General features: G+C 46.5%; 1 protein-coding gene and 1 pseudogene across 1 annotated transcript in view; one reads left to right on the top strand and one right to left on the bottom strand.

Moving 5' to 3' along the window:
* The window catches only part of LOC149337577 (uncharacterized), a 91,630-nt gene that overhangs the window by 33,367 nt on the left and 30,732 nt on the right, over nt 1–27,531 (top strand). Inside the window, exon 4 of the mRNA XM_089554907.1 lies at nt 13,142–13,249. Within this exon, the coding sequence (XP_089411033.1) occupies nt 13,142–13,249 (108 nt within the window). The remainder of the gene's footprint in view (nt 1–13,141; nt 13,250–27,531) is intronic.
* Nucleotides 23,395–27,186, bottom strand: LOC149337578 (uncharacterized; annotated as a pseudogene).

The following is a 27,531-nucleotide window of genomic DNA, read 5'->3' as shown; positions in this document are numbered from 1 at the left end:
TTCACCAATTTTCCTCCCGGTCGCCTGACGGGGCGGTTGCCTATTGTCTGGTCGGGCGGTCCGCCAGTCCGCCTGCCTGGCGGATCCGCTCAAAAGCGATCGTACAACGGCCTTAAGGCTTCATGCCGGTGGCTCTGGACAACCGAAGCAGAGGATTACACTGGCACGGGAACGGCAAACTTTCTTTGTTTTTTTAGTTCACCGTTCGTACGGGCGCAGACCCTTCGCGGATGCAGTGAGCCGCTACGAGTTTTGTGAGATCCTTTACCGAATTTCGCATCGCCAGTCCTGAAAATATAGATACATGTCTCTTGCCACATTCCCCGCATGGCTCGATTTCATATGCACAGAATTGCAATGCTTAGTGCTGAAAGGACTGTCCCCTTCTCGGCAGTAACTACCGTAAGATGGAATTTATAGTGCTGCAGTCGACTCTTAGGTTTTTTCTGTGCCCAGGTGTGCGCATAGCCGAGGTCTGCTCTGGCCGTAATTAGTTAATTTGGCCGTACCTACGCGAAAACCTGACCTACTTGGCCCAGCTCTTGAACTGCACAAGCTCGGCTCAGTCCCGCAAACAACGTGAAAACCTAGTGCACTTTTCGGTAACGCCAGAGGATTTTTGTTTCTATCATGTACTTGAAGGAGTCCAGCGCCCCAAATCAAGCATCTGGTATCAAACATCTGGTAAAATCAAGCATCTTTGTATGCATAGCATCAGGTATGGTGATGACTTTGACGCCCTAGGAGATATCCAAAATGGTAATGTTTTATGTTTTAATTTGCGGCAGAAATTATTGTCTTGTTCCCATGGTGAGAGTGAAGTTGGCGATGCTGTGCATTGTTTGCCGCGTCCGAGTTCGCAATAAAAGAATATCTATTGAGTTTTTTTCCAGCCCTCCGCACAACTGCAGAGAAGGGGGTTAGTCACACTCGCTGCCCAGTGGGATAAGCGGCGCCGGACAGCGCAGGGTTGCGAGAATACGGGAAAGGTCAAACCCCCTCCGGGAACGTATACGTCAGCTCGCATCCCATTGTGCACGTTCTTGCGGCAAGGTGGATCAGCGTCGCGTCGCGTGGCTTTTGTCCTATGACCCATGACCGAAGCGTGGCCTTGTGGTAGAGCATCCGCCTCGCATTCGGGAGGTGCTGGGTTCGATCCCCAGTGCCGCCGGGTACCCACCGGTTTCTTTAATGGGTACCAGATTTCCCCTGGCCTGGTGCTCGGCTCTTCTAGGGTGAAATGCTTGGGAAAAGGGTCTTAGACCAAACAGTTGCCTTGGCGGATGAGTGATAAGTTCCCCTGCCAAGCAACCATAAGTCCGCCTCGTGCGGCATAAGCCCAATATGTGGCCCTTTTTTTTCACTTCTCCCAAACGTACACCCCTAAAGGAAGCCGAGCGCCAGGCCGGGGGACGCTTGTACCCTTTTGACCGGTGGGTGCCCGGCGGTGGGTTGGTTTCGAACCACCCACCTCCCGCAGCCGAGACGGGCGCTCAAACCACTAGGCCACGACTGCGGTAGTAGTGTATTTATAGTAGTGTATTTATAGTAGTGTATTTATATGCCCCAAACCTTATTGCACTTTTTTGCTGTGTTACGTCATTGAGCCTTTCATTTTTGCTGTTGTGTTTTTGTTGCTTATTATTAATTTGTGGCCTTTGTACTTTTTTTCTTAATATTTGTACTTACCTATATTCTGTATGCTCACCCTGCGAAAATCCCTTCCTGGGATTGCAGTATTAATAAATAAATAATAAATAAATAATAAAAATGTCTGTGGCTGCGGGCGTTGACAGCTTCAGGCGCGGTCAACAGGACATTGCCACGCTAACTGCAGGCGTTAAGACGGTTTGTAAGTGACGGTACTGAACTTATGGGGATTGAGGTGACTTTCCTCGAACCTGGTTTTACCAGAGGTTGAAATAACCTGCACCATGGGAAAGTGAGAATGTTCGCGAAGCTCGCGGGAGGAAGGGACAATCCCCCGAAATCTTGATGGTGGAAAGTGTACATATTTCTGCAGTGTTTGCCGAAATGAGTTATATTCTTTTTAAAATCATTGATTGGCTGTGTTGCCCTTTCCGAATTGTTGATTGGTGATGTTTTCATTTCTCCAATGATTATTTAGGTGGATGTTTGAAGTTACCTGGTTGGTTACTGTACCCACTGAGGGCGGGGACATAGGGTTTAAAACGAGCGGTTTCGGCGGGACCGAGGGCTGGTTTCTGTACGTTAAACTACGAGTCAGTCTAATGTAAATAAATGTTCTCCTTGCTTGGACCTTTCTTTGTTTTATTAACTGTTAATAAAAAGTTGACCTCTCCAGAAGTGTCCTCTATCAACGTGATTGAGCAATATCGAATCTGAAATATGTCAAGCATCCTTCAATAATCATCATCAACGCAATTACCCTTTAGAAGACTGAAAGGGAAACTGAACTCTGATGAAACGTTGCGGCGATTTTCGGCAGTGGATATGAGGAGGCAACCAAATTGGCTGCACTCTTTTCTCTTGGTGAGACGCACAGTTCGAGCTTATTTTTTTATATACTCGGAAAACGGATATAAAATAGAATGTCTGCAAGTATTGTCACGTTTCGATCTAAAAAAAAACTACAAAAGAAAAGCATCGCAAGGGAATGAAAGCTAATATGAATCAACCTAAGGCGACAGTTCTCGTTTCGCCTAAAGTTATAGTGCAAGCGAGTGCTGCTGTTCAAACTGCCAATACCGACAAGGCAGCGAAGAAAAAGTCCGATGGACGCCACAGCCAAAAATGCGACCAGAAGAGAACAGAAAAGTGAGGGCGGTGATTGGAAGGGGGACCAGGAGCTTTTCATAAACACGTCGAAGGGTGCCGGCATGTTCGACACTGGACTGTGCTCGTAGAACAGGAAAGAGTTGAAAATTAAGCTCCCCCACGCTCTCCACGGAGCCCATTTTCTTTTGTGGTGTTGAAAACGCTGTCGTCAGCGTGATGTAAGCGGAACTACACCGTTGGCAATTTGAGCAGCTGGGGGCTGCCCAGGCAAGTCAACAACTGCACACAAGCTTCCGCTGTATGTATGCAAGGCTTGGTACTGATTTGTGGTGACTAATCTTTGGCACTGGGCGAGTGAAATCGAAATCAGCTTGTGAAATGCGATTTTGTTTACTTTTCATATTTTCAATACTGTAAGCGGATTAACATCTGTTTGCATTCCCCGATTTCAGCAATGCTACTCTCACTACTCGCACGATTTCCTCTAAGCACTTCTTGATAGCGCTTTTTCCCTGTAAAAGCCTATCGTTCCAGAAGGGCGTGCGCCACAAAATGGCTCACAAGTTAGGTGCATACGCATGCTTCCCCGATCGACGCTGGAGAATAATGCGGTGCAATGTAAGCACCCCCCTTATACCATGCGGATGCGCACGTGGTCTTCGCACGCACCGACCTCAAGCGAGAACAATGCACTGGTAAGTAAAACCTCCCTCAGACAGGGCTATGTGCGATGCAGAAAACGTACTGCGCTGCAGACATGTCCATAGATTGGTCACACATAGTAAGCTTTAGGAGGTTTTGTAAATGGATTCATAATGGCAATTCCCTCTAGCATCGTTATTATGCGTGGAAATCCTCTACTTGCTGCGTATTTCAGGCATTTCGCTTTCCGAGAGGAAATCACGCGATCTTTTGAAAAACACGCTGCATTTCCCATGCCGCGGAGAGTGTTCATAGTCTCCACTTGACTCCAATGTGTTCACGCAGAGTCACGGACGCGTCATTGTCAAGGGAGGCCTAATATTGGTAATCAGACCCAATCCAAGACTAATGTCAAGGCAGACTCATTATTGTTACTTAGACACCGTCATAGGCGTGTGCACCACTTAGCTGACGCTGACATCTTAGCTGACGCTGAACGGGAACTCACCGTCCCAGCGGCAAGCGCGGGAGCCCACGTGCGTAGCATTCGGTGCATGGAATATGTGCAGTGAGTGGCCCATTTCTTCGAGCACCGAAACTGTGAAAATTGGCCAAATAGCCCGACAAAGTGTTGTACCGCCAGCGTCTAGCCGGAGGTAAGCAGACGCAGACACGGCTGGTGGGGAATGAACCGTTTATTCTGGCAGCACTGGTCAATATATAGCGAAAGGTGGAAAGGGGGTTTCGGGGGAACAGCGGAGTAGAATCGCTATCGCTCGAGCCATCGACGTAACGCAAACAAGGGAAAGGGGGTGAACAACTTTGCAGATACGCGATGCAGAACATAAAGCCTCGGCGGCTCACCATCACATCATTGCAACTCAAGCTATGTTAGAGGAGCCACGCGGCAGTAAATCTCTCATCCCCTCAGTTGTCAGCAAACAAGGGGAGAGCGAATGAACGTGTGAGTGGGCATGAGGAAGTGAATGGTTGTGAGCGCGAGTGAGTCATTGTGAGAGCGAGTGAGTGGTTGTGAGTGTGAGTGGACACGACTGTGAGAGTGGTTGTGAGAGTGAGTGGTCATGAGTGTGAGTGAGTGGTTGTGAGTGCGAGCGGACATGAGTGTGATTGTGAATGAGTGATTGTGAGTGCGAGTGGTCATGATTGTGAGTGGAGATGAGTGTGAGTGTGAATGAGTGGATGTGAGTGCGAGTGGCCGTGAGTGTATGTGCGATTGAGCCACCTCTTATGGTGCCGAGGTATGGTGAAAGTAAATACCAGTCCGGATTTGCGCGACAAATGAATTGCAGACATTGGCTAGTCTAGCTGTCGAATACTTTGACTGTTTTCTTTGTATGGACTGCCTTTGTTTAATATTGTCTTCGTGCGTCGCTGCTGCACAACAGATTTCAGTTCTCATATTTTTTCTGAAATACAAAACTCGTATTTTTTGTAATGTCACCTTGGTTTAAAAAAAATTCAGGAATTTTTAAATGATTTGATTGACGCAATCTTCTGCTTATTTAGGCACTTGTAAATGCCCCCGTATTGCGAACTGTGGCCGCAGCTGCGTTCATCAGTAGGAAATATCAGTTTCTGTGGCTGATGTTTTTGTCCGACATAATTTCGACAAGTAACACATTGCAAGCTTAAAAATCTGTCGAGACGAATGCGTATATTAGATATGCGGTAGGACGCTGCCCACAGCGTTCTTGTTTCGTTGCTACGCTTCCTCAAAGCGCCCCTGAACCACGTCCATAGAATCGGCCATTTCCTTAGTTTTGAGGCTTTCTCTTCGGTGTCGTCGGTGCGAAACCTGCTGTGTACTCTCGCGGTGCATGATGCGTGAATCGTTCCGTGGCACACATGTGACGCCAACGACGCTGAAGCCATATTGCAGGCTGTACACGATGTACCGGAGGGCGAGTTCACTGCTTCTCATTGGGATAAAGCTGTCCACCTGTGTCAGGTTGCTTTCCTGACGCAATGAACGTGACGCTTATGGCACGAACGATGGCGAGGGTTGAAATACAAGCGTAAAACCTGCACGAGGACTACTGCGGAGTGTAAGACTGGCCCATTGGAGGTTACAGCGTTTACTTGTTTGCCCGTATCGATGTCCTTATCGGCTAAAGCTACGAGAGCATCATAGAGACAAGAAGATTTTCGTCGTCCCTCCATCGTCTCCGACTGTAGCTCCTCCATAACAGTCAGCAGTTTTTTTCTGGTGCTTTCCCTCCCTCCTCGCCAATGCTACTACACCCTGAGCAACAGAGGCAGGCCAGGACCTGCGCGGACAAAACACGCATTGATCGTCCGATACACGTCAAGTGCCGCTCCGGTAACTGTCGCTTCCAGGTTGCGAAAGCTTAACCGAGTGCCCCAACTCTCGCACGATATGCACAACCGCTGTCGGTTGGTTTTGATGCCACATCATACTTAAGCGTATTGGGCCCAGCGATCTCTCGGTATGTCTCTGCGGGCCGCCTCGATTCACAGGCCAGGCGGCTGCTTTAATTCACCCCACGGAGGTGGCGTCGCAGGCTAATCGTGCGGAAAGCGCCTGATTTGCCCGTGGTGTACTCGCCCTATAGCGCACATGGTTTGTGCTCTCCCCTGGTTTTCGAATTCTGTTGTCCCTATGCCGCCGTAGCGCTTCTCTCATGAGACTGTCGGACAGAAGAGCGGCGTAGGCAAGAGATGCTGTTCACGCCATGATGCCGCTGGAAATAAACCAAGCCTCGAGTTTGCGCCCAGCCCGCTCTTCTATTTCCTCGACTAGTCATATCGTTATTGCATATGGAATGTTTTTTTTTAACATGGTGGTTTAATGCCAAATAATGAAGGGAGGAGAGTCCTGTAATGCGTTGTACTTAATCGCGAGAAGGGTGGAACCGCTGATCGTTGGCGTACATGAGTACGCATTGTGAAGTCCAAGGACGCGTGGAATCCCTAGCGGACGCACTTTGCCCAAGCGCATAAGTCACTCACATAAGTATCAGCTATGACTTCCCTCAGCACCTGTTTGTGACCTCTTGAGTGGCCATCTGCAGCTGCTAACGTGGACGCTTTGAGCCCGTTAGACAATGAGGCTCGACGAAATGCTTGCATAGTGATATATGCTTGTCATGCTGTTTGCCCTGTGTAAAGGTTGTACGGGGCCCTCAGGTGCAAGGAAACACCATTTGTTCGGGGCGCTTCAGTTTCTGTTTGAGGAAACTGATAATAAGCTTCAAGCCTCAAAATAAAGCGACAGGATGGAGGCAGAGCATCCATCTCGCGTGCAAGGGGACCACTGTTCGAATCCCTGTGCCGCACAAGAGGAAATAAAGCCGTACATGGAGTGAAAAGAGAAAAATCAGTTGGTGAGAAACAGACATCTTAAAATTTGTTGAAGGATGATGGGGACTTTGCGCTGCAAAGACATGCACCCAGTGTGCGCAATGCCTCATGATCTCGAGCGTACCCGAGTCTTGGAAGAGCGTTTATTCCATCTTAATCCACAAGAAAGGAAGTCATGGAGAGGGGAAGTCAAGGGCTTGAAAAACTACAAACCCAACAGATTACTTTCTTTTGTACACAGTGTATTATATCAACTTTTAACTTCAGCAATCAAAGCACGAGGCTGGGTTTCGGAAAGGGTACTAGAGATTGAGTCATATTTACACAATCACTGAGGCGATAAAGAGCGCAGAATGTAACCAACCGCTGTTCTGAACGTTCATAGATTACGAGAAAGCATTTCACTCAGTTGAAACCAGAGCACTGTAATGCAGGCATTGCGTAACTGTATGTTGAAGAGGTGTATGTAAAGATTTTGCATATTGTCCATAGCGTTTGCACAGCGGCCCTAGTCTGTTGCAGGCAAGGTGATAACATCCGGTTGCCCGACAGGGAGATACAATCTGTACAGCACAATTCATCGTGTGCTTATAGGAGGTATTCGGAGGACTTGATTGGGAAGAATTCGGAATAAAAGCTAATCAAGCATACCTGAGTAATCTTCGATGTATTGACGACATCCGCTTGCTAATTAACTCAAGGCACGAGCTGCCAAGTATGATTAATGACTTGACAGGCAAAGAGGAAACACGAGTCTGAGAATTAATGTGCAGAAAACTATAAAGTAATATTCAACAGTCTTGGAATGAAACAGCAGTTTACGATAGGCAATAAGGCTTTGGAAGTGATGAGGGGAATGAATATACTTCTGGCAGGGAGCGACCATAGAACCGGATCACGAGAATGAAATGACTAGGAGAATAAGAATGGGGTGGAGTGCGTTTGGCAGGCACTCTCTGGCGACGAATAGCTGTTGAACAATATCCTTCAAGAGCTAATTACATGACAGCTGTACCTTGTACTCACGTATGGAGCAGAACCATCGAGGCTAACAAAAAGGGTTCAAATTAAATTGAACACAACGCAGCCAGCTATGGAAGGAAAATGACAGGTTCATGCAACGTTAAGAGACAGGGTGAGAGCAGAGTGGATCAGGGAACAAACACGGGTTAATGACATCATCATCATCATCAGCTTGCCTACGCCCCCTGCAGAGCAGAGGCCTCTCGCATGTCTCGCCAATTGACCCCGCCCTTTGCCAGCTGCGGCCACCATATCCCCGCTAACTTCTTAATCTCATCCGTCCACCTAACTTTTTGCCATACCCTGCTACGCTTGCATTCTCTTGGAATCCACTCCGTTGCCGTTAGGGACCAGCGGTTATCGTGCCTTCGCATTACATGCCCCGCCCAAGCCCATTTCTTACTCTTGATTTCCACTAGGATGTCCTTAACCCGCGTTTGTTCTCTCACCCACTCCGCCCGCTACCGTTCTCATAACGTTACACCTGTCATTTTCTTTCCATAGCTCGCTGCGTTGTCCTTAAGCTAAGCTTAAGCGTTAATGACATCCTAGTCGAAATCAAGAAGAAATGGCTTGGGTAGGTGATATGTAATGTGAAGGCAAGATAACCGCTGGTCGGTTTTTACGGGTAACAGACTGGATTCCAGGCGAAAGCAAGCATGGCAGTTGGGCGGTCGAGGACATTGAGAACTTTGCGGGGATAAGTTATCCGCAGCTGGCCCAGCACCGGCTGATCTAGATGGATAGGGGAGAGGCCTTTCTCCGGCAGTGATCGCAAATAGGATGATGATGACGACGTGCTTTGCCCTTATTGTTTGTCTGCTTCCTTGGCCTTGTAGGGTAGCGAATCGGTACCTTCCTCTGGCCGACCCTCCCCCCTTCGTTCGCTACATTCTCGATCTGTCCACTTGTCCTTAATTTATGTATATTTTTAAAAAAAGAAACGAATGCCAAACGATTTAAACGTCAAAACGGCTTGAATGAGAAAAAGGCAGTTGCAATGCGAGCTGCCCTTTAATCATTTAAAACAGTTACAACTATCCAAATAAACAGAGGCGTGGATGTTTTTTGTTGGCCTTCGTCTTTCCCACTAATATTCGACTGCATAAACCTTACGAATCAGCCCAATTCAATTCAATTCAATTCACTTTATTCACCAGATATTTCTGGATGGTTTCCTGGATAAAAGCTGCTAACTCAGCTTGATGAAGTGCAGGAAACCATTACAAGGCAAAACGCACAGCATGTGACAACTAGTTTTAAGCCATCAGTAACTATAAATGATATTATAACAATAAATGGTAAGAACACAAATCATAGAACAGAGGCAGTAATATAAAAATGTCATGAAACTCCTAGCTGCACAGAGAAAAAAAAACGTAAGAACAAAGAGACAACTGAAGATGGCACATATTCAATCAACGAAGCAAACACAAATAGCACACTGAGCTAAACAACACAGCAAATAATAATAACAATGTTATTAATAGTACACAAGTATTTACAACGTTGCAAAGCAGTTCCGTAGTTCCTTTCTTTCATAGCCACTGGTGTTTTGAAATGCGTTTAAGGTACATGGAAGGTTATGAGCTAAAGACTAATTTATAGTTGGTACGAAAAAATGGTACGGCCCATACATCCTGATTTCGTGTGTGCATTAAAGCCTGGCGTAATTCTAAGCAGGCCAAAGGAGATAAATGTTTTTTGACATGGGTAGCGGAAAAATATATTAGTTGAAGTCTAAACTGGTATAAGTTATCTACGCAGATGATGGAATGTTCTTGGAAGGCGTTGTTTATTGGACTCGATTTTTCGAGATTTACAACATGACGCAGAATTCTCTTTTGTATTATGAACAATTTGTTCATGTTAGTTTTTGTAGTTGTTGCCCATACTAAACTGCAATATTTTAAATGTGATTGGAACAATGCATAATAAATTCTGATTTTACATTTTAGAGGCATAGTGTCACGGCATAGCGACAATGCACCTGTAACTGAGGAAAGTTTTTTTGCTAAGATGTTCAATATGGTCATCCCAAGTCAAGTGAGATGAAAAATACACTCCTAATGTTTTGTGTTCGCTGACAATATCAATAACCTGTCCTTCAAATTTATGTATGCCACTGTGTTGTAGATCTTATTCTTAGCACGAAAAATTATCGCTTTGGTTTTTGCTGTAATCAATTGAAGTCGATTTAAGCAACACCAGGTTGATAATTTTTCTAACGAACATTACACTTCTCAATGAGACACTCAACCTCAGGGGCAGAGGCAATCAGAGTAGTGTCATTGGCATATATAATAAACTGAGTGATCTTGTCTACGTTAACAATGCCATTAATGAGTGCATTAAACAGTAGGGGCCCCAGTACCCTACCCTGTGGTACTCCAAGGCAGATTGGTAGAATGTGTAGCTGAAGGCTAGTGAGCTCATTCGCGAGGGAGTGGTTGCTTCCTTCTGTTGTTAACACAACGTTTTGCTGCCACTCATGCGTAATGGCTGCCGCCTTGGAACTTCGGCTGGAATTCGCTGAAAACTCAGTTGTAGGCAAGAGCCAGCTGGCGCGAAGTTGTCAGGTCAAGCTTACGTAGGCATTCTGCGTCATACGTAGTGCTCCATTTGTATATGTATCAATCGCATGTTCAAAACCACTCGCGTTATATTAGAGCCAATTCCGTGCAGAACTATGTTGTTGAAGCCTCAGTTGCCAGAATAAATTTAAGAAAAGTGCTGTGAACGCTGTGCCTTCCCTATGGCGAACGCTCTGCCTTCACTACTGCGAACGCTGTCTTCACTACGGCAAACGCTATGCCTTCACTACGGCGAACGCTATGTCTTCACTACGGCGAACGCTATCCCTTCACTACTGCGAACGCTATCCCTTCACTACGGCGAACGCTATGTATTCAGTACGGCGAACGCCATGCCTTCACTACGGCGAACGCTATGTCTTCACTACGGCGAACGCCATGCCTTCACTACGGCGAACGCTATGCCTTCACTACGGCGAACGCTATGCCTTCACTACGGCGAACGCTATGCCTTCACTACGGCGAACGCTATGTCTTCACTACGGCGAACGCTATGCCTTTACTACTGCGAACGCTCTGCCTTTACTACGGCGAACGTCATGCCTCCACTACGGCGAGCGCTATGTCTTCACTACGGCGAACGCTATGCCTTCACTACGGCGAACGCTATGTCTTCACTACGGCGAACGCTATGTCTTCACTACGGCGAACGCTATGCCTTCACTACGGCGAACGCTATGCCTTCACTACGGCGAACGCTATGCCTTCACTACGGCGAACGCTATGCCTTCACTACGGCGAACGCTATGCCTTCACTACGGCGAACGCTATGTCTTCACTACGGCGAACGCTATGCCTTTACTACTGCGAACGCTCTGCCTTTACTACGGCGAACGTCATGCCTCCACTACGGCGAGCGCTATGTCTTCACTACGGCGAACGCCATGCCTTCACTACGGCGAACGCCATGCCTTCACTACGGCGAACGCTATGCATTCAGTACGGCGAACGCCATGCCTTCACTACAATGAACGCTATGCCTTCACTACGGCGAACGCTCTGCCTTCACTACGGCGAACGCCATGCCTTCAGTACGGCGAACGCTATGTCTTCACTACGGCGAACGCTATGCCTTCACTACGGCGAACGCTATGCCTTCACTACGGCGAACGCTATGTCTTCACTACGGCGAACGCTATGCCTTTACTACTGCGAACGCTCTGCCTTTACTACGGCGAACGTCATGCCTCCACTACGGCGAGCGCTATGTCTTCACTACGGCGAACGCTATGCCTTCACTACGGCGAACGCTATGTCTTCACTACGGCGAACGCTATGTCTTCACTACGGCGAACGCTATGCCTTCACTACGGCGAACGCTATGCCTTCACTACGGCGAACGCTATGCCTTCACTACGGCGAACGCTATGCCTTCACTACTGCGAACGCTATCCCTTCACTACGGCGAACGCTATGTCTTCACTACGGCGAACGCTATGCCTTTACTACTGCGAACGCTCTGCCTTTACTACGGCGAACGTCATGCCTCCACTACGGCGAGCGCTATGTCTTCACTACGGCGAACGCCATGCCTTCACTGCGGCGAACGCCATGCCTTCACTACGGCGAACGCTATGCATTCAGTACGGCGAACGCCATGCCTTCACTACAATGAACGCTATGCCTTCACTACGGCGAACGCTCTGCCTTCACTACGGCGAACGCCATATCTTCAGTACGGCGAACGCTATGTCTTCACTACGGCGAACGCTATGCATTCAGTACGGCGAACGCCATGCCTTCACTACAATGAACGCTATGCCTTCACTACGGCGAACGCTCTGCCTTCACTACGGCGAACGTCATGCCTCCACTACGGCGAACGCCATGCCTTCACTACGGCGAACGCTATGCATTCAGTACGGCGAACGCCATGCCTTCACTACAATGAACGCTATGCCTTCACTACGGCGAACGCTCTGCCTTCACTACGGCGAACGCCATGCCTTCAGTACGGCGAACGCTATGTCTTCACTACGGCGAACGCTATGCATTCAGTACGGCGAACGCCATGCCTTCACTACAATGAACGCTATGTCTTCACTACGGCGAACGCTATGCCTTTACTACTGCGAACGCTCTGCCTTTACTACGGCGAACGTCATGCCTCCACTACGGCGAGCGCTATGTCTTCACTACGGCGAACGCCATGCCTTCACTACGGCGAACGCCATGCCTTCACTACGGCGAACGCTATGCATTCAGTACGGCGAACGCCATGCCTTCACTACAATGAACGCTATGCCTTCACTACGGCGAACGCTCTGCCTTCACTACGGCGAACGCCATGCCTTCAGTACGGCGAACGCTATGCCTTCACTACGGCGAACGCTCTGCCTTCACTACGGCGAACGCCATGCCTTCAGTAGGCGAACGCTATGCCTTCACTACGGCGAACGCTATGTCTTCACTGCGGCGAACGCAATGCCTTCACTACGGCGAACGCTCAGCCCTCACTACGGCCAACGCCAAGAGCATGCTCCTCACGCTTTCCCTCGTCCCTTCTCCCGTTACCCTCGCCCGGTCACATATATAAGCTCGCTCATCGGGATGAATAAACGCTGTTTCTATCCCGAGCATCCGTTTGTGCTCCATGGAAGCACGGCACGCGCCATGCGCGTACTAGCTTTGTGACAAAAAGAGTCGCTGATGTTTTTTTTTGCCAGCCCGTCCTGCAATGCTGGTGATTTTCCCACTCACTAAATGTTCGCAATCTTTGCATTTATGCCGCTAATTCCATTTCCGCGTGGAAACTACATTTCGTGAGGGTATTATTGCAGGAGGGAGGACCACCCGCATCAAGATCCGGCGGGGCCACCCTCAGCTGCGAGCCAACTGCGGATGGCACGTGTGTCTTCAACCAGCCCAGCTCGGCTACATCACCAAAGGTCGGTGGTTTTATCCTCTGCTCTCATGTACTTCGTAGATTCGCGCCTTTGCAGCCTCATATAAGGCGAAAGTGTAGCTGAAGCAAGCCTGGACGTAACCGTAGTCGCTATGCAATCGCAAATGGCTCGCAATTAGTTGGCTTTGTACCCAATGACAAGCTAACCAGAAATGACAGAGCTACGATTAAAAGCTTGCGATTTCTGAGATTGAAAAAACGAGGTCAAATGAGCGAGGCTTAACCTTAAAGCAAAACGCCTAGGCTCAGATGCCATCAGTAGCGTTTACTAGTTACAGAAAGGCTCCCCTTTGCCTCTCGAGTGGCACTGATGCTTTTCTTGAATTCCTTTCATTCATGCGTAGATAAAAAGCCCAACTCCTCAGTTACAAAGAGAATATTTCCTTGCGCATGCTTGCTAGCCCTTCTTGATCAGTCTCCTCCCAACAAGCTTGCCCTGATTTTTTTACCTTCCTGATTTATTATACTTATACGATGCGACCAATTATAGTGCCGCCACAAAAGGCAAATGGCTGCCCATGCCCGAAATGACCAAAGGTGGACGCGTGTTAAGCTTCAATTCTTCTTACATTGGACGCGCTGCTGCGAATAACAAAAAAAAACACTATTCGAGACAGTCACCTGCACCAGGAGGCCGCCTGCGTCCTCTTTCAAGTGACAGGCCCCTGGCTGTGATTTCAGCGCTTGTGAAGGCACATTTGCGAGACTAAGGGATGGAAGGAAAATGGAATAACCTCTTCTGTGATTCTAGAAAATACTCGGGCGAGAATCGCAGGACTGATAGAGCAGCAGGCTAGAAAGGAACGCCACTGTTCACGTGTGACGCCTATTCCGTCTCTACGGGCCGCCTCGATTAATCTGGCAGAAAGTGGCGGCTGCTTGAATTCACGTTATCGAGGTGATGTCGTGCAGTAATGGTGCGAAAGCGCGTTCTTTATCGATGCCTTTCTCGCGGGTGTGCACCTGTGTACACGCGTGTTTGGCATTTCATATTGAGAACGAGCTTTCCAAATTCTGTTGCCGAAATATGTGTCCCAACGGAAACCATTCTCACGAAGAAGACGAAATAAAGAGAGCTCGCTTGCGCCCTCAGCAACTGCAGTTGCCCAAGAAACTCCCGGAGGCAAGAAACGCCGTTTACAAAGCGACAGCTTAAGAAATCAACGGAGCCTCGGGCGCGCGCCTGATCTGCCATCTCCTATCATGGATGAGCCATCCTGTGACTTAGTTCCACGTAAATTGCCGGCGTAAGGATAAGGAGGTTTGTGCGCATCTGTAGTGAGCCTAGTGTGTGCAGTGCGTATAACGTAGTGGGGTGTATCTGCGGAGCCGCGCGTTCGGTCATGTCATCGGTTGCCGACGCTGCGTTCCTCTCACTGCGAGCAGCTGTGAGCTCCTCTGTGCTACTCTGGAGGTGCATGTTTCGGCGTGACTCGATTGCATCGTTCCGGCCTCTTTGCAAACACCTGGATAGAAATGCTTTGGACTGCGCTGCACGTAGCTGCTTTCAATGGATCCGCTTCAGTCCTCAAATGGCTTGTTTTCAGCAAAACATAGGCGCAAGCAGTGTTTCAGATGGAAGTAATAAGAAACATTAGCACTCCGTATCGGAACTGCAGATCGATGATAACGATCCTAAAGCTCTTTCTCGAGGACGTAAGGCTTACTAATTTGTGCCCTTACTCTTCGTTTGCTATCGCTCGCGGGTGATGGCAGCTAGCTTCGACCTTCGAACTGAAGAGTGCACGTAGCAGGCATGTGATTGCGTAAAAAACTTGGCCACGCCAGACGGTCTGCGCGCCCATTTCGGACCATATACAGGGTGTTTCACGTACTTTAAACCAAGGATTTGAAATTAAAGCGGTAAACCGCAGCCCGCTCAAACGAACGATACATTGTTCGCCATCATGTGGCGCTCCTCAGAATAGGTTTTTTTGCGCTTAATGAGTTAATGAACAAAGATGAATTATGCAAAGTTTCAAATATTCAGTTGATAGCCAAGGCCATTACGTTAGGTTGTAGAGCAGGTGTATAAACAACCGGTGCAGTTTATTGTAGCATCGTATCTCCTACGGGGTCCTTTTTTTGCCGCATCCAAAGAAAGCCCGCTATATAGGAAAAAAATAGCACGTGACTGCACTCGTGCGCTACCATATTGCAGCGTTCTTAACGGCGCTTCGAGCAAACGGAGCGTGCCCGCTGACCGTGGCGAAGAGAACGGCCGCAGCTCTTAGCAGCGGCTTGACAGGGCGTCAGCATTTTCCCCACTGAAATTATGCCGAAAACAGTGCAAAAAGGGAACACGAAAAAACTTACTCGCTACTGGCGTTGTCTGCACACGCGCTTTTGCGTAGCTTCTTTCTTTATGTTTCTTTCCTTTTTGCACTGTTTTCACTTTGGAGGCGCGCGACGACAGTGCGCTTAAGTCATTGGCGAATCCTCGACGTAGACTCCAATGGAGCCAGCCATGCATATTTAGAATGTTACTCATCCCTTCGCCTCTGCGAACGAGTTCACGGAAACCCAATCGCAGTGGGTCCAGTCGCCTGAACTCAATGACTGCGCCTTCGAACCCGATGCCAGCGGGTCAAAGACAGCTGCGGTGCTCCCTGTGAGGCGTGGCGGCGCAAGTAGAAAGCGGGCTGCTGCTGCAGTTCTGCCTTTGAGATAACTTTATTCTCACGCCTGAAAGAGATTGAATGCCTGCCGGGTCTGGGTAGGTCTGCCGAGTAATGTTTACATGAGCCCGAAAGGGCAAATTTCATTCCGGCTGCACGGCTCGACCCGACGCTGTCGCGTTGATGTAAACGCCAACTTTCTCTTCAGGCGTTTATGTAATTTCACCAAATATATTTTGCGCACTATCATTACATTTTCGTTGTAATTTGTTTGTCAAACAAGCGTCTGTTTCCTCGAGGACACAGCAAACTCAGTTTGCTTTTACGACAGGCTAAGCAGTCTAGTCAAACTCAAGGTCTTCGGTGCAAAAAAAAAAGTCCAGTTAAGCCTGTGCACTCACAAAGCGTTTATGGTATTGTTTCAGCGTTTGTGATAACTTTTTCCGCAATTTACTAGCTGACGGCGTTTCGGTTAATCGTCTTTCCTTGTTACATGGATGAAGCATATAAATTGTTACGCAGGCTCCTCTATGCAATCATTTTCCATTTTTCAAAGAAATTTGCGCGCGTCCTTTCTCAGACACGACAGCCAGTTGCTTTCTTCATGTTTTCTTGGAAATGCAAAAATTTTCCACTGAAAAAAAGCAATTTTCTTTATGTTAGACTAGTAATATTAAATTTTACTATATACTAGGTACTTATCATTCTAGCCCAGACTAAAACGTACCAATGATCATCATGTTTTAAATTTTGTTGTATATGATCAAAAAACGTGATGTAATTAACATGTAAGTATTGTTTAAAAAAATCTGGGCACTAGGAAGAAGGAAGCTAGCCAGATAGCCTGGACGAAAGTTTTCAGTTTAATGCAAGCATCAGTACCCTTGCACACAAAATGTACAATTTAGTGGGTTTCACCTTTCAGAATGTAATTTCATGCTGCAAACATCTAGCTGTGCGAAAAAAATTTTAACCTTATATTCCAGACAAAGGAAAGAAAATTCCTCTGGTTTTTATTCACAAGCCTCTGCAAGTATACAATTCAGTGAATCTACACTGCAATTACGTGAACCTACCAGCACGAGACAATGACAAGAAAGGAGACAAAACAGGTGCTGACTCGCAACTGAAGTTTAATGAAGTGAACAGGGAGTACATACAAAAGCCAAACAAGACCACAAACCACACAGTTACAGATAAGCTACACCACAACATGAGTAAAAGATCGCCCTTAACTTTCCTCTCATTTAGACAGTCCAACTCGTTCCATATAAACGCGATGGACAGCACACTCACAGATTTGTCACCAAGTCATAAGATGTGTCTAGCCTCAATAATTGTCCGATTAATCTGCTCCGAATGTATCGCAAAAATGAGTGTTGCCAAAAAGAATGGCTAGCAGCCTTCACATTCCTTGTTATGTACAAATAAGTTAGAACCCCTACCAATATCCAAATATCTCTTGTGCTCCCGCAGTCTTACATTCACACACCTTCGAGTTTGAACAACATAAACCCAACCCCAAGATATCCGTATTGGATACACCACATACATTTTACAAGGCACATATGCTTTTCCCGGACCAAATTTACAAAATTATTCTTATCAATTTTACAGATCGTATACAACTTATTAGGGACCAAGAGCACCATTTCTGCGTCATACCTTCTGACCACATTTTTCAAATTGTGCGACAATCTACGTACGTACAGAACACAGTCGATCTTTTGGCATCTCGATAGCTAGCCTCGGCCGTATCCTGCCAATCCCTGTGAAGAGGTTTTCGCTTTAACATGCTAAAGGGAAGAATGGCGCAGCATCAAATAATAAGGACAGCAGGACAGCAAGCACACGCACAAGTGTCAACCTTGGAGCGGATACAGAATCCAAGAGCGGATGCTTGACAAATCAGCACTGACAGTCAAGGAAATGAGAAAACACTGATTTGAACATTCAAGATTGAATGAGCCCGATCCTTGACTGCCAACGCTGAATGTCAAGCACACGCTCTTGGATTCTGTATCCGCTCCAAGGTTGGCACTAACGCTTGTGTGCTCTCCTGCTGTCCTCGTTACAATGATTGTGTGCCATTCTTACCTTTAGCATGTCTGACCAACTTGATCAATCTTATACGCTCAGCTTTAACAATTTATCACACACTCCTACAATAGCATATTTGGGGAATAATGATTTCGTAAGCCTTAAAGTCTGCTCTTTGAGACCGCTTGTCATGCTGTGAAAGCATCACTTCATCAAAACCGAGCCTAGCCTAGATGACGGAATGCTATCTTTCACTAGCTTAGAATGGTTCACCCAATAGTGAAGTAGCTGCTTCACACTCCTGGACGAATATCGGCAGCATGGCATGTGCAGAACATCAACCCCGCATAACGAGAAAGACGTTGCTCAACTGGAGCGTGTTCAGCGAAAAGCAATTCGTTTTATTTGCCAACTAGTTACAAATTATCGCCCTGTTTCATTGACGAACAATTGCTGTAAGTTGTTAGAGCATGCTATTTTTTGTTATATTGTAAAATTTTTAGAGGACCGTAATATTTTGACAGCTTACCAACATGGTTTTAGGAGAGGTATATCTACTGTTACCCAACTTTTATCTGTAGTGCATGAATTTTCAAGAGTCCTGGATGCTTCCGGACAAACAGACGTCTTATTTTTTGACTTTAGTAAAGTATTTGACAAGGTGCCTCACGGAAAGTTATTGTTTAAACTTGAATCGATTGGACTTCCCTCTTTTATAATTCAGTGGGTACATGCCTATCTTACAGAAAGGCAGCAATTTGTAGCAATCCAGGACTCTTGTTCAGACATGCTGCATGTGACTTCAGGGGTTCCTCAAGGCAGTGTCTTGGGACCCCTGTTATTTTTAATCTATGTGAATGACCTAGTGAATATTGTTGAAAAGGATGTAGAGGTGAGGCTGTTTGCCGATGATTGTATAATTTTTAAAGAGGTAGTAAGTGATTCTGACCACTTGTCACTTCAAAAAAACTGTACTAGCAATTGCAGACTGGTGTGAGCGCTGAGGCACGGATATTAACCCAAACAAAACCGTATTATTTAGAATCACAAGAAAAAAAGCGCCCAGATTGCACAGTTATATACTTCACAATAATCCCATTTTAGAAGTAGAAAGCTATAAGTACCTCGGAGTAACCCTCACGAACAAACTTAATTGGTCCACTCATATAGCTGACATCTGCTCATCAGCAGTAAAGAAATTATGGTTTATTAAAAGAAAACTCGGAAACTCTCCCGTGAGTACCAGATCACTGCATACAAGGCTTGTGTTAGGTCCCGACTGGAATATGCGGCAGCAGTGTGGGACCCGCATAACAAGAAAGACATTGCTCAACTGGAGCGTGTTCAGCGAAAAGCAGTTCGTTTTATTTATGGGAAATATAGAAGGATAGACTCTCCAACTGCATTAATTCGAAAGAGTAATTTACAGTTCTTGGCAATAAGAAGAAAAGTTACCCGTCTAGTACTGCTTCATAATTACATGTCTGGAAATTTGAAGGCAGATCTTCCTGATTGTGTGAAGCTGGCGAGCACTAGGAGAACACGTCATATACATGACCAGTCATTAGCACCAATTTTCGCACGAACTAGTGGGTTTAAGAACAGTTTTTTTCCGACCACTGTCGCGGAGTGGAATGGCCTTCCTTCGGGTCTATGTAAGTCTAGGAATTTTCAGAAGGAGCTCAAGAACTTATTGTATGGCTCCTAGTATCTTGTTTGATGGCTCTGGGTTTGTGTCCTGTTTACTGACTCGCGGTGTTGTAGCTGATGCTCTTTTAGAAATTTTTTTAGTTGTATGCCCCTCCTGCTTGGGCCAACTCTGGCTTGCAGTATACTGAAATAAAATAAATAATCAAGGTAAAGCCCAGAAACCGCAGCTCTTTTTGATGGGACATTTCCTCCAAGGGAAACCTAAGACAAAGAAAGGCCTTGCTCCCTAAACAACTTGACAAAACGTACAAGTTCCACACTATCGCAACTTATTGTAAGAGACCAGGAAATCAGACGTAGTGATTTTTCCCCAAGCCCATGCAAGTTCTTGACAATCCCACCATTCACCCTGCTGAACAGAATATTACTTAGCACAATGGCATTCAATCGATACATATACTGGACTTTTCAACATATGCCGCACAGCCATACTCCACAAACATGCTCTTCAAATAAAAAGAGGTAAGTCCAAAAAAAACTGTTACGCACCTGTTCCTAAACACAAGCTCATCATTGTGCTCCGATATACACATTCACAAGCTTTTCATAAGGTCCTCATACGGGGTGGAATAAAATAGTTCTACATCGACACTAGACAATCCGCTGGATGGCCATTCTTCAGATACTCAACCACACTGCGAATTGAGTATAAGAAACAGATCTTCAAGACGCGAAGTAGACAGATGCTTTTGGAAATAACCAGACAAAATTTCGCAAGAACCCTTTTCTGGTTGGTTGGTTTATGGGGTTTAACGTCCCAAAGCGACTAAGGCTATGAGAGACGCCGTAGTGGAGGGCTCCGGAAATTTCGACCACCTGGGGTTCTTTAACGTGCACTGACATCGCACAGTACACGGGCCTCTAGAATTTCTCCTCCAAAGAAATTCCAGCCGCCGCGGCCGGGATCGAACCCGCGTCTTTCGGGTCAGTAGCCGAGCACCATATCTACTAAGCCACCGCGGCAGCTGAACCCTTTTCTGAAATTTATCTCAAGAGCATGCTAGTGAATAGCATTTATTTTAAGAGCATGGTTGTAGAGTATAGTGGTGTGGTATGTGTTCAAAAATCTGGTATATGTAGTGGTGTGAAGATTGGCCTTGTGCTAAGAGATATTTTAAGCATGGGGATAGAATGATTGTCAAGAACTTGCAAGGACTGCGGGAAAAATCTTTTGATAAGTTGATGATTTTCTGGTCTTTTACAAAGGTTGTGATAGTTTGGGACCTCAACATATTCTCAGTTGTTTCAGGAGCAAGGCCTTTGTCTTAGGTTTACCTTGGAGAAAATGTCGCCACTAAAAGAGCTGCGGTTTCTGGACCTTAACTTGGTGATCTGCACACACCATGTGCGCTGGTGATATTCACCCAGGAGTGTTAAGCTGCTACTTGGATACAGGTTGGCTATTCCAAGCTAGTGAAAGATAGCATTGCACTGTCAAGCCTGGGCTCAGAATTGATGAAGTCATGCTTTCACAGCATGACGACTAGTTTCCAAGAGCACATTTTAGGTTAAAGAACGCTGGATTTCCTAACCATGTTAAAGCAAGAGCATACAAAAAATTTTTAAAGAAGCCAAAAGCTTTTCGCGGCGACCGGCGCAATCAGGCCGGGGCCAGCCAGCGAGATGCCAAAAGACCGGTTGTGTTACCGTACGTACATAGATTGTCGCACAATTCGAAAAATGTGGCCAGAAGGTATGATGGAAAAATGATTTTCTCGGCGTCTAATAAGTTGTCTAAAATATGTAAAATAGTAAAGAATAATTTTGTGACTGTGGCTCGAAAAAAGTACCCATGTGGAGTGAAATGTATATGCACCTTGTAAAATGAACATGGTATCAGATACTATATCTTGTACTCGGGTCTATATAGGTCAAACTGGAAGGTGTATCAATGTAAGATTTCAGGAGCACAAAAGGGTAGGGGTTCTAACTTGACTGTATATTGCAAGGAATGTGAAGGCTGCTACCCTTTCCTTTTGGCAGCATGCATTTTGCAGTAAATTCAGAGATTAAATGGGACATTATTGAGGCTAGACACACCTTACGACTCGGTGACGAATGTGCAAGTGTGTTGTCTATCGCGTTAACACACAATGCGTTGGACTATCTCGATCACGGAAATGTTCAGGGCGATTTTTGACTCATGTTGTCATGTATGCTTATCTGTAATTGTGTGGTTCGTGGTGTTGCTTGGCTTCTTCATGTATTCCCTATTCACTTCAATAAACTTTGGTCGCGACTCAGCGACTATCTTGTCTCCTTTTTTGTCTCGTCTTTCGCGGTGGTGATTTACCATGATGTCTCACCTCTGCAGATATCCAAGACAACATTTCCTCTTCACACTTGAGGTTCAGTACACAATAAGACCAACGCTACTCATTTGCAAGAAAAGTGCATGGCTCTATTAACACCGCCTCCTTCTTACAAGACACAGTGCGGCATTCACTGTAGATTCTACCTGCAACACAGAAAGCAAAGTTTTAGTTTGAGTGGACAAAACTAGAATAGAAGCACAAAATATCTACAGCCAAACGGCCGAACTGTAAGGAATAGAGGGTAGTGTAATAGTTCATATACTGATATATTGCATGCAATATATATGCATGATATATTGTGATGTTCAACACTGCTACCATTGGATCAGCCAGCTATTTATGCATAACAAAAAATGCAGTATCACAGAATTACTGATACAGAACTATTAGTGTTAATATTAGCAGTGCAGGTTCAATGAAAAAAGGGGGCCTAGTGCTAGCTGCCATTACCACAGCAGGCTTGTGATCAATCGCCAGTGTAAAGGAAAGAGGAATGACTGAAAAGAGAGAGAGCCAGTAGGAAGGAAGACAGGCATACAGGTACTTGAAACATTATTATTTTTTATTTTATTTTATTTAAAACATACTGCAGTCATTGAAGACCAAGCAGGAGGGCAATACAGGTCATAAGTAAACGCAATTCAGCGCCACCATTAGCAAGCAATCACAAAAAAGCAACACAAGCAATCATAAGCAATCAACGGGTCAAAGCAGTCAAAGCCATCAAACATGCAGTGCAAACACAGAAAAAGAAAGAAAAAGAAATGAATCAGCAAAAGCGAAGAGTGACATCAACCCAGAACTTTTCGTACTCGTTCTTCGAAAACATTTACATCATGCGCGGAAAAAACTTCTATTGGGAGTGCATTCCATTGTGAGACAGTGCGTGGAAAAAATGAGTTCTTAAACCTGTTAGTACGCGCAAAGATTGGTTCCAGGTTGTAAAGATGGGTGTGCCGAGTTTGACGACCCTCACGTGGATGAATGAACAATCGCGCGTTGACACCAAGTAAAGATGTACAAGACCAACCATACCACTGTGCAGAGTGGATAACCTGTTAACCACATTTAGCCCAAAATATACTTTCATATATACTTGTGCTATAAAGTGACTATAATTATTAATAGAATAACTGACCGAGCGAAACCAAAACAGGGATGAAGGGCAGTGAATTAGCCCTAGGAGGGATGCTTGTGCCTTCCTAGTGGGACACAGAAGGATCATTCAGTTGAACATCAGGTCTCTGAGACTAATACAGTCGAGCCCGGATATACCGATGTCTAAAGGGATCGTAAAATAGTTCGCTATAGCGAAAATTCAATACACAGATTGAGGCATAAACCACACTCAAGATCATGAAAAATTGTGGCTTACCGATCACAGGAGTCATGTGCCACAAAGTCCGGGCGCGCAACGTGGAATGACTTTATTTCATGGAAAAAAACGTTTCTAATTTTCTACTGCTTTTTCCTGTTAATAATGAAGCTGAAAATGTCACTGTCGATCTTTTCGACTCTGTGGAGGTGCAAAAGCCCTGTACCTTTCATTTTGCGAGAACAGCGCCGAATGAGGCTGAATGCTAACGCCAGTTCAGTGGTTCTGCACAGGCGCATCTCTTCTGGAACACAGTAGTCCTCGTCATCCATGGAATCACCTTCTTGGGCGCCAGCTATCCCGCCCACGTCCTTATCAGCGAAGTCAAATACAGCCTGAACTTTGCTGTCAGCGTTGATGAAGTCCTCAACAGTAAGTTCCGACGGGACAATGCAGGGAAAATGGGACAAGTCTCGAAACGTCTCCCACAAGCATTCATCATCATCATACAAAGCTTCAGGACATTTGTCTCCAGCCAGTGCAAGGCCTGCCTTGCCGAAACTGTTGGCTACCATGACTGTATAGGTCGTTCGAAGTGCTGGTAATCATCTGGATGGAGCCGAGCAGGTCAATCTTGAGATCAGTTCCCACGCGGAAGTGTAGGAGGAGCCGCTGAACAAGATGCCTTCTGTGGCCTACCTAGAAAGCCATGGTCCATGGGCTGCAGTCTCGTTATGGTGTTCAGCAGGAGAAACGTGAGTTCAATGTTCTGCAGCTTGCAAGTCATTTGATGGGCCGAGCAGTTGTCTAACAGAAGGCATACTTGGCCTCCCGACCTGCCCAACTCGGCGTCCCAAGCCTGACGCCACTCAACAAAAAGTTGGCGTGCCATCCAGGCCTTTCTATTACAGACGGAGTAGATCGGAAGCTGCTTGCAATTCTTGAAACAGCGCGGTGACATGCTCTTTCCAATAACAAATGGACGCAGCTTGCACGGGCCATCCATGTTGGCTGCAAGTAGAACCGTCACATGCACTTCGCTCATTTTCCTGGCTGAACATGAGCTCCCACGGAGATCGAGTGCCTTATTTGGCACCATTTGCCAAAAGAGACCAGTCTTGTTTGCACTGAAAGTTTCGGTAAAGTGAAAACTTTGCAGCAATCATCAGCAACTCCTATGAAAGCCACTGCTGCATCTCCTGCCTGCTGGCAGTCCCACTTTCACCTGAAATGGCTTTTCCCACAATGCCGTGGCGGTTTTTAAACTGTTGCAGCTACCCAGTGCCACCGCAAAAATGTTCTTCACCAAGAGCCATGGCAAACAATTCTTCATTTTCCATTAACATGGGTATAGCGCCTAGAATATACTGGCTAGTGTGCTGAGCGCGGGCGGCGCGGTGGCACCCGAGGTGATACCTGCCGCGGCGGCCGCATAGCGGCGCTGTGGTGCGAGAGGGTGTCGGGTGAGCGCGCGCGTCGGGGCGAGCCGGTTTCTCGCACGCGTCGCGCCGCTGAGGGTTGGAAAGGGCTAACCAAACCAAACGCTAACCAAATGTAAGCACACGCGAACGGTTGATGGAATTCAAACTAAAAAAAAAACACGTTTCACAAAACACACAATTCGGTTTAATAGAATGAATGCAGCGTGTTTAATCAAAGGGGTAGTGCGAGTTGGGGTAATGCTTTTTGGCCAACAGAAAGTACGAAAAAGCGCGTATTCAATTGCAGTGGCAACAGACAGACACTGTCGCAGATTGCCAGCAACAGACAGACACTGTGTAGGCTTCACCTGCACAAAGTAACTTTGAGTGTGATAGAGTAGCACAATTTATATTTGCCACACCGGCAGGATATCAAACTTACAGCTTTTGTCTGTACTAGTACGGAAACATATAAAACACTACGCTATTATGAATCTATTGCAGCCTATAATATATATAAATTTTAAAAGTTTCAAGTAAAGAGAACTTGTTACAATTACGGCTGAACGTGTCCATGCTTTTGGTCTTTTCGCTTAGTCTCAAAAACCTTCGTGTTCAGACCAAAGCCACCCTTAAATCATTGCAGATATTTTTGCGAGCATTTTTGCCCAGGCAAAATCATAATGTTCTGCTTCCGAGGGTGCTCGTAGAGCTTTGGGCTCCGCATCCTCATTAGCAAACATTCCACAATCCAGGCATCATCATATGGCATCATAGAGACTTTCGTCTTGCGGCCAGGAAACAAGCTCTCACGGCTAACTGCTGCTTCTTCGGGGGTGACTGTATTTTTGCCTCGAGTGCTTCTTCGCTCAGTGCTTTGTTTTGTTCCTTCATTTGAGCCACATGACGCTGAGCATTGGCCAGGCTTTTCTTTGTCTTTCTCAAAGCACGAGAAAAATTCTTGAATTTTTTTTGTCACTGCAAGGATCTTTCGTCTTCTTCTTCTGCACATGTTGTTCTGCGAGAGCTTCCGTAAATATTTGTAGTGCAAGCATGACTCTCCTTTACCATCGGTGGTCAGCAAGCATTTCTCTGCAAAGTACATATTTCTGTATGAAGTGTGCTTGCCTGCAACAGGAATCATGCCACATCCATTACAGAGGCCACGCAGAGCCATTTCTTTGATTAATGTCTCTGCCTTATGGCGGGCTGTAAGCACGCGCTTTTCCTTTTCTCTTCCTCGGAATTAAATTGTGGCAATTACAAAACTGTGCTCACGCAAAGGTTTTCCAAAAGTCACCATTCTTTCGATGAATAGTTTCGAAAAGTCACCAGCTTCGGTCTCGCAACAGGCATAAGTTAAAGCGACATTAGGCGCAGCAGGCACCTTCATCCATGTCACCGGAATCAGAATTCCATCGAACGGGTGCCGAACATTACTTGGGCACGGACACTGCAGTATCGCTTCTCTATCACACATCGGTCCTGTAGCAATGTCTGTCTGCTCGGAATCGGAAAGGTTCTGGAGTTCATCTGATGCGCCTCCACGAGCGACGCAATGAGAGTCAACCCGCGTATCATCACAGTCGACTGCAGAGCACAACTCGGGATCCACCAGCTAGACATTTCGCTTCCGTTTAGGTGCCGGTCCTTGGTCGCAAATGTTTCGCACCTTCCTTTTCACCGTCTTTTTCGGCACAAGAGGAGGTGGATAATTTTCGAATACTGTAGGAACAGCATCGAGCTTCAGGCGTGGCTTCACTCGGGCGAGTTCGTTCACGACGCCGCACCGTAATCTTAAAAGATCTTTCGATGCATTCGTTCTGGAAATGTTTTTCGCATACGATAGCCTTCGGTGTCAGCCTTCTGTCTGCCCTCTTGATCTTATTTTCCCATTCAGCAAGCCATGCTGGGTCCGCCGGTGCAGTGAACAAAGACACCTTTTCTTCGTTAGACCGATAACCGCTTCGACACAACGGAACAATACACATCCTCTCTTTGCACTACCGCTTAGTCTTCAACATTTCAGGACGTTCTTGCTCACGTTTAGCGTCTTACAGCTTCACAATCCAAGAGATGATGCTTGTCACATATTGATTTTACGAGAGCAATCACGCGAGGCTGCGGTATCGGCGCGACAGCAGACGACAAGAGTTCGGCGGCTTTTGCGCACCCTCCCGACTGGCAGCGCCCCTTGCGGCCTCTCCGCGCAGGCATCGCGGCGGGGGCCTCGCCCTCCCGTACGAAACGCGCGCGCTGCGCACACTAGCCAGTATATTCTAGGCACTATAACATGGGGCCATCCACGGGGTTGTTTTTCACCTTGACTTCGAGAATCATACATCCTTAACTTTGTCGAAATCAGCAGGGTCTATATGACATGCTCCCAAGCGACTTTGCTAACCTACTTTGAGCGTGATGTCCTGCTTGTTTTTCAACAGCGTGCTTAGAGTGCTCAGCTGAATGCCAACTGCATGTGCCACGGAGCCCTTTTTCAGCATTCTCGATGCGTCGGGTAACGTCAAGCCTTGTTGCGAAGTCCAGATTCTTTCACTTTTTTTATGTCTGTAAGCTCACTAGATGACAGCAGTCAGGCACGCTACAACTGTCGCATTGAAAACAAAGACAAACACAAGAAAAATGCGACAGCTTTTCACTGGCCGATGGAGTCGACTGGCATCGGTGGAGTCAAGGTGTAGTAGAGTGAGCGAAGAAATGACAAAGAAAAAAAAGGAAATGGAAGAGAGAGAGAGAGAGGGAGAAAACTCAGTGGAAGTGCACCGTTAGTGGTAGTGGAGAGAGTCGTGGGGTGCTGCGGGTGCTAATACTGCCTGGCTCTTTCCAAT

Source organism: Amblyomma mixtum, chromosome 7 (genome assembly GCF_055824585.1).
Source record: "Amblyomma mixtum isolate Tamu chromosome 7, ASM5582458v1, whole genome shotgun sequence".
Classification (NCBI taxonomy): domain Eukaryota; kingdom Metazoa; phylum Arthropoda; class Arachnida; order Ixodida; family Ixodidae; genus Amblyomma; species Amblyomma mixtum.
This window is presented reverse-complemented; position numbering and strand designations above follow the sequence as displayed.